The sequence below is a fragment of the Panicum virgatum genome, chromosome 8K (assembly GCF_016808335.1).
Source record: "Panicum virgatum strain AP13 chromosome 8K, P.virgatum_v5, whole genome shotgun sequence".
In the NCBI taxonomy this organism is placed as follows: Eukaryota; Viridiplantae; Streptophyta; class Magnoliopsida; order Poales; family Poaceae; genus Panicum; species Panicum virgatum.
In genome coordinates, this window is record NC_053143.1 from 8,591,918 (window position 1) to 8,610,060 (window position 18,143).

Here is an 18,143-nt window from a genome sequence, read left to right on the forward strand (position 1 = left end):
TGGTGTCCTCGAAGTTCATAGCTCTCCAGCATGCCTTGACATACTTGCATTTTAAGAAACAATGTCCTCCTCCTCATCTAACCTCCAACAGACAGGGCATCTCGTGTCAATCACCATACCTCTTCTAGCAATGTTCATTCTCAAAGGCAAACTATTGTGTGTAAACCTCCAGAAAAAGTGGCGTATCTTTGGTGGGCATTTCAGCTGCCAAATTTTGGCTTGCGATCTGGCTGAGCCGGGGGTTCCTGAATAAAGCAGGGAGGCTTATGATTCAAAAAAAAAAACTTACCCATATAATGGGTTGGCTATAAGCTGGCTGGTACACTGGCCGATTGAAACATCAAAACAATTAATGTCTGCAGGTGCAAAGGATCCTTTGTGGCTACATCTCTATAGAACCATGATACCAGTGCTTAAACATTGCACCTAGATACAAATAACTGATGACAAATAGCACTATGACACCAGTGTTTAAATGTTACAGAAATCTTTTTAAAAATGCATACATCAAAAGTAGTGCTAAATAAGCTTCCACCAAACATGCCATTTGTTTTTTATCTAGACCACGAAAGGGATAGAACCATAGTTGCAATAACTTCAATTCAGAAGAACAGCCAATCCATTGCACCAACAATCTTCAACCACTATTTGAAAAAAAAACAAAACAAAGGCAAGGGTAAGTAGCTTGTCAATGCAAACTTAATGAAGAGAGCATGTTCGGTTCAGATTAGAGAATGCATACCTCTAAATAGCACCAGCAATCCAGCAGCATTCACCATACATAGCACACTCCTGAAACAAAATTTACGTGTGCGTTCAATGGTCAAAAAATCAATATACAAACAAGCAGATTTCAGTTTTCTCAATGCATATTATTGCAGAATGTAACTAGTGTGTGAGAACTGGTATATGCCAATCAAGTGCTAATTTGCACCATAACACAAAAAAATACAGAGCATACAGATTAATCCTCTTCGCTAGAAACTAAGTACCAAAGGCTAAAATAGAAACTGCATCTTCAGTTCATACACAAGCCCATGAATTGATGAACTGGCTAAAATAGAAGATTAAATAGACAAAGAGTACATGGAAAATTTACCAAACCTTCAGATCGGAGTCTTCTATATTTGTAGAGGAAGAAGGTGCCCACCAAAAGCCATGAGCAGATGGACCAGCCATGTCTGGGTGTTGTAGACCAGGAATCCAATATGGAGTGGAGGAGGGCACCATGGATTGAGGTGGACATGCAGGACACCATGAACCTGAGCTATACATGGAAGGGATGGCCGATTGTGGAGGGGGCTGTTGACGGTCATTTTCAGTTATTTCTACCGCCAACATTCCTTCGGGTTTCAGACTCTCAGGACCATACTATATAAATTTTCACTAAAATTAATGAGTTCCACGAGTTTTGGTGATTAATTGATTTCAGGAACATAACATACGAATTTGAGCCAAAATGGGAGAAATCCCAGGCCGGCCGGCCTACCCTTGCACAAATCCACCGTGCAACTCCTCGGAGATAGTTCGGAACACGATATCAAGCAAAGATCAAGTGCTAGACACAAGAGCAATTCATTAAGACCGAAAGGCATGTACCAAGTCTATTTGGGTCCACAATCAGTGACAAACCACTAAACCAAGACCCGAACCGACTTGAGAACACATGTGCAACATGTGATCAACATGACAAAGCAACGGGCGGCCGAGGCAAGCTAGAGCCAGGTCGGCCGGCCTAGGTGAGGCCGGCCGGCCCCTAACTGTCACCGTTGGCGCCACGCAACCTTTACCGATTTCAGGAGAGAATCAGAAGCGTCCACGAGAAGGCGGTGCAGGATCAGAGCCACTCCTAGGCCGGCCGGCCCCACCTGTCATCCTCTGGAGCTCCCCCTTGGCGTGGAAGTTAAGCTCAACCGCCTTACCTGCTTGCAACCGACGCCAGCCTCTGAATCGACCCTGAAGCACTATAAATAGAGCTCCATCTCTCACTTGTAACACACACCATCCATTTGAGAAGAGTGTTCACTCTTGTGCTCTCTTTGTATTAGAATAGGGAGAGAGTAAGGTGAGAGCTTTGGTGCAAACCAAGCTTAAAAGAGTGGACTCGAGTTCTCTCGGTCTTACTCCATATTTTGTACCCACCTCGGAGAAATATATCTTTGAGTAAGTTCCTTGTCTCAACTTCAGTTTCTCGCTAGCTTTACTTTCTGCTTTAGTTACTTGTTAAATTACTTTCTTTGATCTGCGGGATTCTGAGTCTGTGTAAGTAGCAAGTTCTACTTATCTGAGGTTGCTTTCTATCTAAGTACACAGTAGGAGCAAGTAGCTCGATAGTGTGGGCGTGGTGCCCAAGCTTGGTTAGCTATCTCAGGTTGTGTTCCACCCCATGGTATCGTTGTGGTAGGAGGAAGGTGGTGACAGCTCTGTCCGTCCCTCGTAGTCCACCACATTCGGGTATTTTCATAGCAGTAGTGCCGACTGTCGTTGGAATCCCTTCTCACCCCAGTCTGAGTCCTTCCCTGAGGCCGCCGAAGTAGATCGAGTCAGTAGTTAGCTTGTCGCTAGGTAGAGTAGTAAGTTATCTGGAGTTAGGCCCTCTTCCCTCTTACCTTTTCTCTTTTGGTGTGTTCGGTTGAGTAGTTCTAGATTTGGTCGAAGTTTTGCCGTTCCTTGGATTCGATATCCCAGGTATACTCCCTGGTGAAGGCTACATCGGTCTCTGTACGCTTGCAGAGTAATTCGTTTAGGCTAAGGAGTGCCAACAAGCTTTCTGGCGCCGTTGCTGGGGAACGGTAGCAACACTAGATTTAGAGTTAGTCAGCCGTACAACTTTCCCATCTTATTCCATGGAGTTTTCTCTTAGTTATCCGGTAGCTCCATCTAGCGAGTATTTGGAGCCACCAGCATCCTGCCATCCCATACTATCTAATGGTTACGAGATCCATCCCAGTCTCGTAGCCATGGTTCGCGCTCAGTCCTTCTCTGGTAGAGAGGACGAATGCCCCTATGCTCACTTGCAGGTCTTCGAAGATAATTGTTCTCTTCTGATTATACCCGGTATGACTCAACACACCCTACGGTGGAAGCTATTCCCGTTCTCTCTGACGGGAGGAGCAAGAATTTGGTACAACCGGACTGCAAGAGGAGTTGGAGGAGATTGGATACAACTGAAGGACGGGTTCTGCTTGTTCTTCTACCCCATCTCCAAGGTGGTTGCTCACCGAAATCAACTGATGACATTCGAGCAAGGCGATGAGTCACTTGGAGTAGCGTGGGCTAGATTCATGCATCTGATAGAATCCGGGCCACCACATCAAATCCCAGAGGGAATACTGATGCAACATTTCATCTACGGTCTCAAGTCGGAGAGTGCACATTTCCTGAATGTGTCCTCCGAGGGGCCAGTCATGTACAAAACAGTGGCCGAAGTCAGGACTCTCTTGAAGAAGGTCCTAAACAGCACCGAATATACCGGCATATATGACGATCCACCAGAGATAGTAGAGCAGCCCAACGAGACGCAACAACTTCAAGTTCTATCAGTTGCATCCTCTCCACCTCCACCATATATAGAGGAAATTACCGAACCACCAAAGTCCTCAAATCAAGAGCCTCTAGAGTGCGATCGGCGGTTCCGATGCACTTGTCTTTCCCGACCGTTCGCTCATAGCCGGTTGTGTTCGTGTGAAAGGTTGAGGCATGAATCAACACTTATCCTTGGCCGTGGATATGGTCGTTGGTCTTGTTCTCATGTGGAAAAGGTTGTACACCCCTGCAGGGTTAGTAATCTATTGCAATAGCCGCGCTCTCGGTCATGAGCACGCTCTTTGAGGTTCGCTCCAGTGTAGAGTTCGTGAAGGAGTTCATGGAAGATTGAGCTTGTGGTTTATGAACATTTTACTTATGCAATTGTTTGATGCATGCTTTAGAGATCATAGATGCTATGTCTTTTGCTTATTACAACATGATCAAAGTTAGATGCTTTTATGCAAAAGTTAAATACCTTACCCTGTTGAACTAATTTCTCAAGTATTTCATCAGGAAAACTTAGGTAGCATGATAATGTCGAGGTGAATATTTGGAAGTACTAAAAACAGTATTCTCAGTAGTTAGACATACTTCTGTTATTTTTTTGCGGGTTTGGTATTTCATTTCAAGTACATACAGGAGCCGTCTAAAGCCGTGTAAAGGAATTATAATAATTTCTACTGTACATTCTTGATTTATTCTTTTTCCATAAAGAAAAACTTCCCCTGGTTAATTTTCCTCTATGTAAACAGGTACAGAATTAAATATCCCATATGTTGAGATGAATCAGATTCCATTAATTCAACATAGATCGATGAGGATAGGGTTGATCTAGATACCCGGAAAATGCATTTAGTGATCCTTGCGGCGTCCATATCTAGTGCCACTTTTTTTGGCCTCCGTCATTCCAACTGCCGCCGCCTCACTGCGCCTGGGGCTGACCTTGCCGCGCCCCCAGCTTCGGGCGGGCGCCGCCGCCGCGGCGGGAGGTGGAGGCCGTGGTGTGGGAGCCGCTGCCGGACCTCGAGGCGGCGCCACCGCCGCCCGCGATGCCCGGCGCGACCGATGAGGAGGTGGTGGACTGCGCGGAGGTACCGGCGAGGTTCTTCACCGTCATAAACCTCCTCCGGGTACGAAGAACAATCGCTCATCCCATTCTCGTGTAGCTTAATTAGCTTCCAATCCCATGTTGTTGCTGTCGATCGTAGAGCTCTCTGACCAACCTGATGAATGCTTGGCGTCTCTCTGAAAATCTTTTTTTTTTTGCTTGCTGTTCCGCAGGGACTGCTGGTCGCAGTGTGGGTGTACATGATCTATGCCATGGTACAATACGCGAGGAGTCACTGCCACGAAGAAGGCTGGGAGATCATCGTCATGGTTGAATTTGTTATCGCCTTGGGGGTCACTCCTTACTTTGGCATTGCGGCTCAAGCCTTGGATGACGCTGAAAGTGTGACGTAGGGGCATGGGATTGTATTTTTTAGTTATATATACTTCTAACGTGATGTATTTTATGCATTTAGTTTTGGTAGCTTGTGTGTGAGACGTTCAACAAATTAAAATAGATTTGTGTAGTGATTTGAAATGGAAAAATTTCTTGTTTGATATTGAAAGATAATTGAATATGGTATTAAAATTCTTTACCTCCTTTATATAATACTAGACAAATATGCTCGTATATTGCTACGGACAGAATGTTCATCCTATTGGCAGCTTAAATTTTCATGTATCTTCATGGTGTTTTTTGGCACAATAGAATGTTCCAATTTATCATTTCCTTTTACGGTAATGATGACATTATAATTCAAAATGCTAGTAATGCTGCTGACATGATCGTAATCGTACCAATCCATCGTGATCTCCTCTTTTTTTTTTTTAGAAGATCATGATCTCTTTTCAGTGACTACAAAGCGGCTCAAAAACATCAACCTCGTGGGCGTCTTTTTGGTTGGCTTGATGCAAGTGGGCCGTAACCCATCATTTTTAGGGTGGCAGCTCAAAAACTTACTGGGTCGCTCGAGCGCTTTTTTTATTTTTGCATTTTTCAAAAAAAAAATTTACAGAAATATATTTTTGGTTTTAGGTTTTACAGTTCTATACCCCTACCGCCCGGCAGGAGGGCGACAAGGGGCCTACCGCCCGGCAAGTGGGCGGTAGGGACCTATATGTAAATAAAAAAAAAATTTGCCCAGAGGTCCGCGGAGGGAGCCTGCCGCCCCCCTGCCGGGCGGCAGGGAGCCTGCCGCCAACTGGTGGGGCGGCAGGGGGCCTGCCGCCTGGCAGGGGGGCGGCAGGCTCCCACCACTAATATAAAACTCCGCCTCTTCTTCTTGCGCCCTCATTTTCTGCCCACGAGATCCAGAGAGGGGAGAGGGAGGGTGCGTGAGGTAATTCCACCGGAAGCCCTGCCGGATTTTGGATCCGAACCGCAGGTAACCAATATTTCTCAACTATTATAGACTTGTTTCTAAAATAATCATGAATTAGAATAGATTTAGTTTTTGGATAGTGAAATATAGAATAGTAAACTTAGAATGACAGTACCTTACTGTTATTGCAGCATAAGGCAATGTCTTCCTCCAATTCTGTTGGATTTTCATGAACCGAAGAAAAATCCAGTATATTTCTTGAGATCATGACACGTCTTGTAATCAGTAAGAAGTTGAATCCATTAGCGGATGGTACGATAGAGATGGTGTTGTCCAAATTAGTTGAGTTTAAATATTTAACATTGTTTCGAGGTATTACAATGCAAGATTTAAAGGAATACCTGCTAGAATGTAGGAAGATATACATGAGGGTATGTGAACTAGCGAATCATCAACATGTTATTGGATTCTTACAAACTACTTATAAGATATGGATGCGGCCAGAGGTGTATGAGATGCACATTAAGATAACTCTTATTCAGTTCTAATCACGTCCGTTATTTGTAATCCATATTTACGAAATAGTAAAATTATTGTGTAATTATATGCTAGGATTACCCCGAGGACACGGAGTTGATTAACAAATCGATACCAAATTTCAAAAAATTGGTATGTATCTTCGGTGGAGTTATGCCGCAAACTAGACGAAGGAGGTGGAAAAAATCTTCGGGTCATAGTTCTCGGCCTCCGCAAGAACACGTGACCGGAGGTTCGTCAAGTCGTGCTGCACCACCTCGAGCACCTAGTTGTGTTAACTAGGATGACGATATGGATGACTTCATGCCCCCCAAATCATGGCCTCGAACACCTGATGTTCCTCCCCCTGTACATGAAAGTGGAACCATAAAAGAGAGAAAGGGAAAGTCAAGAGGTTCGTCAAGTCAAACTGCACCACCTCCAGCACCAAGTTCTGTTAACTGGGATCACGACTTAGATGACTTCATGCCCCCCAAACCATGGCCTCCAAGAGATGATGTTCCTCCCCCTGTGCGTGACTACCTAGATGATTTCATGAAATAATGTGTAACATATATTGTTCATCGGTCTAGATTGTGAAGCAAATTGTACTGAAATAATTTGGATTCTTCAGTATCATGGATGTGTACTCATTTAGCTATCTTCTATGTGTCACATTATGTGGTGGCTTGTGCTATAGGTGGCGACAAACCATGTGTCCAAGCATTTGGGGCTAACCAATTTGATACAATGAATGAAATATAAATATAACGTTAAACAAGATACCACATAAGATATTACATTAAAGGTTACGTTCATTACAACCAAATTCTATAGAAATACGCACTGCCAACTAGTTAAACAAGACATTTATGCATAGTACATACATAATATACTTAATTTCGTACACACAAATAAATGCACAACTAGATGCGGCGAATTCTTGTAGGTGGAGCCGATCCATCCGTCGGATTCCCGGAAGGTCCAGCCTCGGCAGCAACATTGGGTACTGAAAGCTGTGGGCACTTCTTGTAAGTGTGACCGTCCGCTCCACACAAGCTGCAATGTTTTTTCTTCTTTCCAGCCTCGGCCTCGTCCATTCCGTTCCGGATATGACGTGTCTGCCGTCGGCCTATGCCCCGCTTCGTAGCTGCATCAGGGATGAGAATTGGATGGGGATTTTTTTGAGTGAATGGGCCTAGAATACCGATGCCGTATATCTCATGACACCAAGTCTGTGCTGCGGCTTCTTTTGTGAAATATTGAGAAACATATGACGCAGCATCTAACCCAGATACAGAACAAGCCGCGATGACATGGGAGCATGGTAAGTGACGCACCTTTGGCTTCTGACATCGGCAGAACACCCTCCCGTCAATGGTTATCAAAACTTCTTGAATTACCCTTTGTCTGCGGACACCCTGTCCGGTCCTGTCCCTGCATGATACCTCAAATCTTTGCTCCTTTGTGCCCATCGATATGACTGAGTGAAATCTAGCCTTTTCAATTTTTTTCTCCATGTACTCATTGACCCTTCTGCAAAAATGCACTCCTGGATCATTAAGTAAGGGAGCAGCTGATGCGTATCGCTCCCAAAAATACCTTATGCATCCATACATGATGAACTCAACAATGCCAACAAGAGGAAATCTACGAACACGACGCATTACCATATTGTAACATTCAGCATGGTTGGTCGTCTCGATCCCATAACGTCTCCCATCTGTGTCATACAGAAGTGACCACTTCTCTTTAGGCGCACCATCAATCCACTGTGAAAATGGCTTAGCATGTCCAACTAATGAATCTGTAGAACGTCTCCTGCTGGATGATGAGGCCTGGCTCTTAAGCAATTCAGCACTCATGTCATCAATTATACCCCACAAAGCATCAAACTTCCTCTGCTGATTCTGAGTGCACAATCGCTTGAACAAATTCATCAGATCCTTATTCTTGAACCGCTCATAAAAGTTAGCAGCCATATGCCTCACACACCACCTATTGACAACATCTGGCCATATAGGAGGTGAAAATTGACTACCTTCTTGGAGCTGCCTTATAGCTGCAAGTAGACCTGCATGCCTATCACTGATAAGGCAAACATTAGGCCTTCCAGCAACAACGTGAATCTTCAGACGTTCAAGAAACCAATACCAACTTTCGGTGTTCTCATTCTCAACAAAGGCAAAGGCGATGGGAACTATCTGCTTGTTGCAATCAATTCCGATTGCCGTCAATATTGTTCCCTTATATTTCCCTGTCAGGAAAGTGCCGTCAATACACAGAACAGGAAGACAGTTAATGAATGCCCTCACACATGCTCCAATGCAGAAGAAAGCTCGCAGCAGAATGCTTGGCCCCCCTGACAAGCTCGGTACACTGTATGTATCAAAAGCACTTCCAGGATTTCTTTGCACAATTGCTTTAAGCATACGAGGTAGGTTGTCATATGATGCTTCATAAGTGCCAAACCTCATCTCAAATACTTTTTGTTTAGCCCGCCAAGCCTTTGCATAGCTGATCACATACTGGAAATTCTGTTCAATGTCCCTAATTATCAATGCAGGCTCATAATCCATTTTGTCAAGAATCACCCCATACATCTTCTTAGCCACGAAAGTTGATGTGATATTACGATGATGTCCCACAACACCTGTCAATCTACAAGTATGTGGTGTAATAATTGAACATTCCCAGTGTGTCTTGAACTTTGCCTTGTATGCATGCACTCGCCATGTACAGTCTCTATCTGCACACCTCACCTCGTATTCTTTGCTGCTAGACTTCAGTACTCTGAATTCCTTCCTCAGAGATACAGCCCAGAGCTTCACAGCATCCTTCACATCCTCAATGGTACGATACTTTGCCCCTTGAAACTCCGGACATCTAATATCTTGTACCACTGGATTACCAAAACCCTCTTTACGTCATTCACCTAGCACTGGGAAACACTCATCGTCCTCATCGTCCGATGAGTCCCCACATTGCTCTATTATTTGTGCATCCTGGTCTTCTTTCTCCATGTCCTCCACAATTCCAGGTATCCGCTCGCCTTCATCTGCTAAACCTTGTGGTTCTGGTTCTGGTTTTGGAGCTTGCACGTTCTCTTCTTCTTTATCCTCTTCCATCTCTTCATTGCAGTCAGATGTTGTGTGTGTTGACCCTTCACCTAAATCACCGGTCTTCTGGTGAATCTGAATTACCATTGCGAGAGGCCACCCACTTTCAAGAGCTGTGTGCATGTAATGTTGCCATTCTTCCGTACTACTTATATGCGTCAACTCCTAGAAATCCCCATTAGCTTCCCAGGAAGTCAAGGTATGAACCGTAAGCAAATGAGTCTTTGAATTCACGTTGAACATCTTGTGAAGACATTTCCGTATGGACTCAAAACTCCTCTCTAGGGGTTTGTCTAGACTGCACTGTCTTCTTTCCAATGCTGATAGATTTACTCCATAGGAATCATGAGTAATTCTATAGAAGTCACCGTAATGAACTTGAAATGCCACTTTGCTCGACATATCTGGCCATGCAAAGACTTAATTTTAATTAATCTAATATCTACAAATATACTATGCCTTCAATTATAACCACTAATCCGAACCCTAAGTGCTTACAATAATAAAAAATACTAATCATAAAATTAAATATAAAAATATCTGGAATGTCAAAGTTGAGAAATATTGGTTACCTGCGGTTCGGATCCAAAATCCGGCAGGGCTTCGCTGGTGGAATTACCTCACTCACCCTCCCTCTCCCATCTCTGGATCTCGTGGGCAGAATATGAGGGCGCAGGGGGAAGAGGCGGAGTTTTATATTAGTGGTGGGAGCCTGCCGCCCCCCCTGCCGGGCGGCAGGCCCCCTGCCGCCAACTGGTGGGGCGGCAGGGGGCCTGCCGCCCGGCAGGGGGGCGGCAGGCTCCCTCCGCGGACCTCAGCGCAATTTTTTTTATTTACATATAGGTCCCTACCGCCCACCTGCTGGGCGGTAGGGGTATAGAACTGTAAAATCTAAAACCAAAAATATATTTCTGTAATTTTTTTTTTGAAAAATGCAAAAATAAAAAAAAACGCGCCGCGCGACCAGTGGCTGCCTATTAGTTTGCCTGTATAGAAATTGGCGCCACACAGGCGGACAAACCCAACCTGACGTTTGCGCGCCAAAAGAAAAAAAAAATTACTCTGCTTGCTTTCAGGAAACAAAGTAGCCGGCAGGATCTTACTGCTCTGTTTGGAGAAAAACAGAGTAGTAGAACAGAGCAACCTCTGCTTTTAAATTATATATGTCGGGAACGGTGACAAACTAAGAGGGTTAAATTGGGTTTCCCAAGAACTTAATTGTGCTCAATATTGCATATCAAAACCTACACAAGGTCCTCTTCGTGTATCTAGACGAGCGCTATGATTTTTCTATACAATGTTTTTGCACTGTAGATTTTTTAACCCTAAAACTTATACTACCTCCTTCCCAGTATATAACAACCTGTCGACTTAGTCAAAGTCAAATATTTTCATCCTTAACTAATAATATCTTAAAATTAATTAATTGTAAATAGAAAAGTTACATGCTATGATAATTGGTTTCATTATGAATCAACTAATTGGTTTGGAAAAAGTCTAAATCACCCCCTGAAGTATTTGCGCTGGAATACTTTGGGACCTCAACTACAAAACCGGTTGTTTCACACTTTAAACTTTGCAAAATAGTCTGATTAACAACCTGGCTGGTTTTGGAGGGCGGTTTTGGCCGAGGTGTCGCCCAGCGTGGCCACCCGTGTCCACCGTGGCGTCGAGGCCCACTTTATTTTCTCCAACGTTGTTCTTGTTCATGTTTGCATTTGCTTTGACTCAATGCCCTATCTAAAGCTTCCAGGCACACTTTGTTTTAAAAGTGTGAAATTTCATATTGTGACCAATAATTAGTAAAAGTAAAAAATGTAGTTAGCGTATATAAATCGTGCAAACACATCGACATTTTAAGCTGGGTAATCTCAATCTCAATCTCAAAAAAGATGAATTCTGCATTTTTTTGGAAAAAATAAATAAAAAAACTGCTTCCAAGTTCGGGCTCCTGATTGGGCCGGCCCATCCTGACCTCGCTGCGGACCTGCTGGTGCTCCCCGGCGGAGCAGCGAGCACAACCGCGCCCGGCGTCCGCGTCAGCGTCGGTGCTGGAGCCCTTGTGGCCGTGGCTCGCCCCCCACGGCACCGGCGAGAGAAAGACCTTCCAGCTCCAGGTCGCGGCGCCGGAGGACCTCAGCCTGTGACAGTGGGGGCGCGCTTGGCCGCAGCGCATCAAGGGGTGGTGGCGTCGCTCGTCGCCGCCGCGGACGACGAGGGCGCAATCGGAGCGTGCGCGGGCGAGCAGGCTGGCGTCGAGCACGGGGACGTTGAGGCGCTGAACGTCGTGCTCGGCGCCGCCCGACGGCCGTGCCAAGATCGCGGACTTCGGGTGCGGTGTGGGCTCCAAGCGCCCAATCGGGTTGGGCGCGCGGTGCATAGCCCGGCCATGCCGTGGCGGCCACCGCGCCGGCGTGGCGGGCTGTGCCGCAGCCCTGCCTGGGCGGCGTGCCGCCGGTCGAGGCAGGGACGCGTGCTCCGGGCTTCCGGCACCACGTCCCTGCAGTACACGTACTCGAGGAAATGCCCAGAAGAGGCGCGGGGCGGCAACGCAACGCAAGCCGCCGCCCCCTCGCAGCACCGGAGAGGAAGACAACGCTGACAGGTGGGACCACCTTCCCTCCTGGCGGCGCCGGCCCCACTCGAAATTTCGAAATATAGTTTCGAATTCCTTCTGCTTGCCAAAGCCCAGCCGGTCTCCTTCTCCGCAGTTCGCCTCGGCCCGGTGCTGTTCCACCAATCCACCTCCTCCTCACCCGTCCACCCCGCCGCTGACCGCTGCGATGGCTGGCGCCGGCGCCGGCGCCTCCCCCGGTGCCGACCCCGCCGCCTCTGGGTGGAAGGTACGTACTTGCTCTTCGCCCCTGCTCTCTTTTTCGGTCGATTCCGAGCGCTTGGGTTGGGAAGTCGCGGAGCGGCACGGCCACGGTGCTGGTGGCGGCTCGCGGAATGGCTCATCTCCGGTGAAGCGGGCCCGTGGGGTAGTTTTGGTTGGCTTGGGACGCCGGTGGCGGGAGTTGAGCCGCCGAATTAGCGGAGGCGGGGCGCGCGGGTTGAAATTTCTCTGGGTGGGGTGGGTTGCGCTCGTCGGCGGCGAGCGTCCGGCCGAGTTGGGACGAGTCGTGGAGGAGGATGCTGCACTCGTAGGCGTCCACGAGTCGCCCCAATTGGGATGGCGATCGCACTCGTGTAGTCACGCTCCGTGCTCTCTGTCGCACGCCTGCGCGTACGGGGAACGCGCCGGGTCGGCACGGGTGTTCGGCGGCTCCGTGATCGCCGGGCGCCGTTCGAGTTCAGGCTTCGTGTTCAGCGCTCCAGTCGCGGCGTTGTGAGACTTGCTTGCGGCTGCTGGTGGCTGGGGAGAAGCTAGCGCGTGGTGGTGTGGCATGGTGGCGTGGTGACAGACTGACAGTTAATCGTGTGGTGCGGTGCTACTTTTGGATTTGGCTGCCCAATCATTAATTCAAGCGGAAACTGAAGATAACTGTCACTTTCATTTCTGAATTTAAATCTTCCATTGAAGTATACTGCATCTCAGTTTGCTGTGCGCTTTGTATATGGGTTAGTCCTCTTTGAATTTATTATATGCTCTGATTTCTTTTGTATCCACGGATCGATGGAAACAATGCAGGTTTCAGAACCTTTTGTCCTGCGCTGGGATATATTGGCACATCTAATTTTCATTTGATTGCACTCATAACTGTTTGCTGTCTGATGCTTGCAAGTATCTGAATATGATGCCATGTTTTTCAGGTTTGGTTTCGTGCTAAGGCTCAGAGCTCCTTCGACGCACTCACCACAATAGACTACGAGCGTGAAGAAGTTGGGAAGACCGCCAGGCAGATCAGGGATATGAGGAGAGCGAAGCTTCGAGGCTATTTTGCCATTTGCATGTTAGGCTTGGGAACAATGCACTGGGGAGGGGCTCAGAAGGTTTTGGACCACATGAACAAGGGCGAGGGGAACAAGGAATTGGTCAACATTTGTGTCCGATTCCTCACTTTCTCTTTCAATTGCTCCCTGCTTGGCCTTACTGCTGGTACATTTCACACCACTGCCCCCTGGGCACTTTTCTTTGCTGGACTTGGTGCCTGGCAGTCCTTCCTATTCTTACTGGCACTATTCCATCTTGAAACAAGAAAGTACCATCTGGAGGAAAGTCATGCAAATTATTCATTCTACATGAGTGCTTTGCTGTTCAGTTTGCATTGGTCCTATGCTGCTCAGGATCCACTGGTGAGTGTGTAGTGAATTTGGATATGAGTATGCGAAATATGCTAGATACTAGTAGTAACTCTGTCTTTGTATGCAGATTTTGCATGCTGTTGGCAAGATTATCATATCATCTATGCACCTCCTTTTGTACCTGATAAGGTTGCAAAATCTTGAAGTATAGTTTCATAATGATACTTCATCTTTTTTTTTCTACTTTTGAATGCTTAATGTCTCTTCACTGTCTCATACTGTCATCAGTTGGATCTGGTCCAAGTGTGCTTTTGGAAGCTTGTTTCACAAGGTCCTTTCTTGCTCTGGAAACCCAAGGTAAGAAGTGAATTTTCTCTTAGTGATTTATGCCTCATATCGATTATCGCATAACAATTTGTTACCTTGATTTTCGTTATAGGAACATGCTTCCACGAATTAATCGCCGGCGAGACTCCTAGGCCCCTGCAGTTCACGGTACAGTGCATTGATGTTACAAACGGTAATTGATACTATGTTAGTTTGATAATTAGATGGCTTATTTCTTCACCTGATTCCTTCGTATTTGACAATCGGGTGACTAACTTGATATTTTGTCTGATAGGCTCATACTGCACAATATGGTGACCAAGCGCCCACGTCCAGAGTAGGGTGTGTGAGTAGTAGTGCTAGAATAAGGTAGTTGTAGAGTAGCAGCCGCCGATGTCCCATTCCGGCGTGAGAGTCATGAGTAGTGTTGAGCCGAGGACCAAATGCCGGCAAAGTTGTCATGATGAGTCATGTAATCGTTAAGAGTCACCCCTTTTGAGTTTTTCCACGATGTATCATTAGAGCGTGAGGGGGGTGTGCTATCCAAGGGTTAGGGCGTAGCCTCGGATAAGCATTGGTGTCTCTTGTACCACATGCATGTTTGATTGAGTGATTGGATTTATGATGATGCTTTATGTTTTTGTCTCGTTCTTCACATTGATTGTATAATTACTATGGTTTATATAACCCTTCTTTATGAGTGACGTACGTTAAGCCCAAAAACCTTCGTCTATCCTTCTCAGAAGATGTCCATCCGCCGGTCCAACCGAATCATGGCCCGGTTCGAGGAAGCTACTCGTGAGGAAGCCACTGCGGTCGCACGTGGCCGTGGACGTGGCCGCCCAGCTGGCCGCGGACGCAGACACGGACGTGCTCCCGCGCTTGTGCCGCCTGCGGGGTGTGGCAGGGGGCGCAGACCCGGCTGCCCAAGCCCCTCAACATCCCGCGGGGCAGGCGGAAGAAGGAGAAGATGAGGACGAGGAAGTCGACGAAGAGATTGAGGTGGATCCTGTGCCTCAGCAGTAGCAAGCGCCGCCACCGCCACCACCACTGCCTAACCTCGCTGAGGTTATGGCCGCCCAGACTCAGTGAATGCAACGCCTGACCCAAATCGCTGAGCAGGGGGTTCAGCACAGGGGACCACACCCCGCCCCCCTAGGAGGAGAGCCTGCACCGAAAGATCGAGAGGTTCATCCGTCTGAAGGCGCCGACGTTCAGCTACTCGGAGGACCCGATGGACACCGATGACTGGCTCAGGGTCATCGAGACGAAGCTCGACTTCACCGACTGCAATGACGAGGAGTGCATCGCCATCACTGTGCACCAGCTGGAGGGACCTGCCAAGTCCTGGTGGGACAACTACTGCGACTCCCACGCAGACCCCGCTCACATCTCTTGGGAGGAGTTCGCTAAGGCATTCCGCGACCAGCATGTGCCGAAGCAAGTGATGATTCAGAAGGCCCAGGAGTTTCGCACCATGAAGCAGGGCACCATGACGGTGGAGGAGTACGAGCGCCGCTTCATGAAGATGATGCGATACACCCCCGACGACACGAAAATCGATGAGAAGAAATAGTTCTGGTTCCAGCGTGGCCTGCACCACGGTATTCGCCAGCTGGTGGCCAGATGCGAGTTCCCCATGCTCCGCCACCTGGTGAACCATTGCATTGCCACTGAGAAGGAGAGACTCGGCTGGGAGGATCGCCAGCGCAATAAGAAGAGACGGGCTGATCAGTCGATCCGCGACCGCTCTTTCTAGAAGACCAGGAGTGCACCACCACCCCCATCCAGGAGCGGCTACCGCACCAGCTCCGTCCCACCGAATAGGAGCTTCGAGGAGGAGGCAACCAGAACACCTACAATAGGCGACCACCTCAGGGTGGAGGAGACTACAACCGCTTCCAGCAGGGGCAGCGAGCTAACACCAGTACCGCTCCGGTTGTTTGCTTCACATGCCACAAGCCTGGCCACAAGTCCTATGACTGCCCGACAAGAGGACCCAGATGCCTGCACGCGGCCCAGCATCCGCTGGCCGGCCCGTGTAGACGCCTCGCACCGTCGACCGTGGTCGCCTGAACCACATGACCGAGGAGGAAGCCCGCGAAGCGCCAGAGGTGGTGACAGGTATGTACCTAATTAATGGTGCAACATCTTTGGTGTTGTTTGACTCTGGAGCAACTAGCTCCTATGTTTCAACCAAGTTTGCTTCAGAAAACTCCCTCCCCATGACCATTAGAAGCCGACCCATAGTAACCAGTTCCCCTCTAGGAGATCTTAGATGTACCCTTGAGTGCAAAGGGGTGAGGATCATGATACAAGGAATGCCTTTCATGGGTGACCTGACTGTGCTAAAGTCAGAAGGGATAGATGTAATCTTAGGGATGGATTGGTTAACCAAACATAAGGGAGTCATCTCATGCTCAGCTCGTCTTGTAACCTTAGAATACCCTAGTGGAAGAAAAATAGAGGTAGAACCCCTAAAGTCCCGAGAGGTACCTGGGATGTACAACCTAGATAGTGCAGAAGAGAAAACACTCCATGATGTACCAGTAGTGTGTGAGTACCCGGATGTGTTTCCAGAAGAGTTGCCAGGACTACCGCCTGACAGGGACATCGAGTTTGCGATCGACCTAGTACCAAGTACAACTCCAATCGCTAAACGGCCCTATCGGATGTCGGTGGAAGAACTAGTAAAACTAAAGAAGCAGCTGAAGGATTTGCTAGATAAGGATTATATCCGACCTAGCGCTTCACTGTGGGGATCTCCAGTCTTGTTTGTGAAGAAAAAGGATGGGTCAATGAGGATGTGCATCGACTACCGCTCCTTGAACACGGTAACCATCAATAACAAGTACCCGTTGCCAAGAATTGATGATCTGTTGGATCAGCTCAAGAGGGCCAAGTACTTCGGCAAGATTGACTTGAGGTCCGGTTACCACCAGATGAAGATTTGCCCCGATGACATCGCGAAGACAGCCTTCGTGACTAGATATGGCCAATATGAGTTCACTGTTGTGTCCTTTGGGCTGACCAACGCCCCGGCTTACTTCATGAATATGATAAACAAGGTGTTCATGGAGGAATTGGACAAGTTTGTCGTAGTCTTCATTGACGATATTCTGATGTATTCCGAGACCGCAGAAGAACATGCTGAGCACTTGCGGATTGTACTCGAGAAGCTAAGGCAGAACCAGCTATATGCCAAGTTTAGCAAATGTGAGTTTTGGTTAGAAAAGGTTGCATTTTTCGGACATGTTCTGACAGCAGAAGGTGTTGCAGTGGATCCCGCCAAGATAGAAGCCATGACAGAATGGCAGCAACCGAGGAACATCACTGATATCAGAAGTTTTCTCGGATTGGCCGGATACTACCGCCGGTTCATCAAAAACTTCTCAAAGATAGCCAAGCCGATGACCGAACTGCTCAAGAATGGAGTACCTTTCGTCTGGTCAGAGAAATGTGTAGCCAGTTTCCAAGAACTCAAGTCTAATCTCACTACTACCCCGATCCTTACACTCCCGGATATCCAGAAGGACTTTGTGGTGTATTGTGATGCTTCTCGCCAAGATCTAGGATGTGTACTGATGCAAGAAGGCAAGGTTGTTGCCTATGCTTCATGCCAGCTAAGGAAGCATGAAGAGAACTACCCGACCCACGACCTTGAGCTCGCCGCAGTTGTACATGCGCTGAAGATTTGGAGGCACTACCTAATCGGCAACAAATGTGACATCTATACCGATCACAAGAGGTTGAAATACTTCTTCACCCAGTCAAAACTGAACATGAGGCAGAGAAGATGGCTGGGCTGGAGCTGATTAAAGACTACGATCTCAACATCCAGTATCACCCCGGCAAAGCCAACGTAGTGGCAGATGTGCTCAGCAGAAGGAGCTACTGCAACAACATGATGGTTTGTGATGAACAACCTGAGTTGTGTGATGAGCTAGATAGGCTGAAGCTTGAGATAATAGAGCAAGGGTAGCTGAGCGAGATGATCATCAAGTATGCTCTAGAGGATAGGATTCGCGAAGCCCAGAAGCAGTGTCCGGAGATTCATGAGATCCAGGAACTGATGAAGGAAGGAAAAGCAGTCGACTAC

General features: G+C 47.5%; 1 protein-coding gene across 6 annotated transcripts; it reads left to right on the forward strand.

Moving 5' to 3' along the window:
- Positions 1 to 11,562: 11,562 nt before the first annotated feature.
- LOC120643831 lies at positions 11,563 to 14,685 on the forward strand. 6 transcript variants are annotated; one of them, XR_005663193.1, is made up of 7 exons: positions 11,563 to 12,375; positions 13,286 to 13,571; positions 13,676 to 13,768; positions 13,845 to 13,906; positions 14,006 to 14,074; positions 14,157 to 14,237; positions 14,340 to 14,685. XR_005663193.1 is itself a non-coding variant. In XM_039920313.1 (7 exons), the coding sequence occupies exons 1-6, from the start codon at positions 12,316 to 12,318 to the stop codon at positions 14,175 to 14,177; spliced, it is 591 nt and encodes a 196-aa protein (XP_039776247.1). In that variant the 5' UTR covers positions 11,563 to 12,315; the 3' UTR covers positions 14,178 to 14,212; positions 14,340 to 14,685. The 6 variants fall into 6 exon arrangements, 4 of the variants coding, with proteins under 4 accessions (XP_039776247.1, XP_039776246.1, XP_039776245.1 ...); XM_039920313.1 differs by having other exon boundaries at positions 14,157 to 14,212; XR_005663194.1 differs by having other exon boundaries at positions 11,564 to 12,375; positions 13,672 to 13,768.
- The last annotated feature ends 3,458 nt before the right edge of the window (positions 14,686 to 18,143 follow it).

What these genes read in the sequence shown, in the direction of transcription:
- LOC120643831 (XM_039920312.1), top strand. Translation starts at nt 12,316, where the DNA reads ATGGCTGGCGCCGGCGCCGGCGCCTCCCCCGGTGCCGACCCCGCCGCC. An exon ending in ATGCTGCTCAGGATCCACTG is followed by an intron (nt 13,769 to 13,844) that starts GTGAGTGTGTAG and finishes CTTTGTATGCAG; the next exon opens with ATTTTGCATGCTGTTGGCAA. An exon ending in TCTTGCTCTGGAAACCCAAG is followed by an intron (nt 14,075 to 14,156) that starts GTAAGAAGTGAA and finishes TTTTCGTTATAG; the next exon opens with GAACATGCTTCCACGAATTA.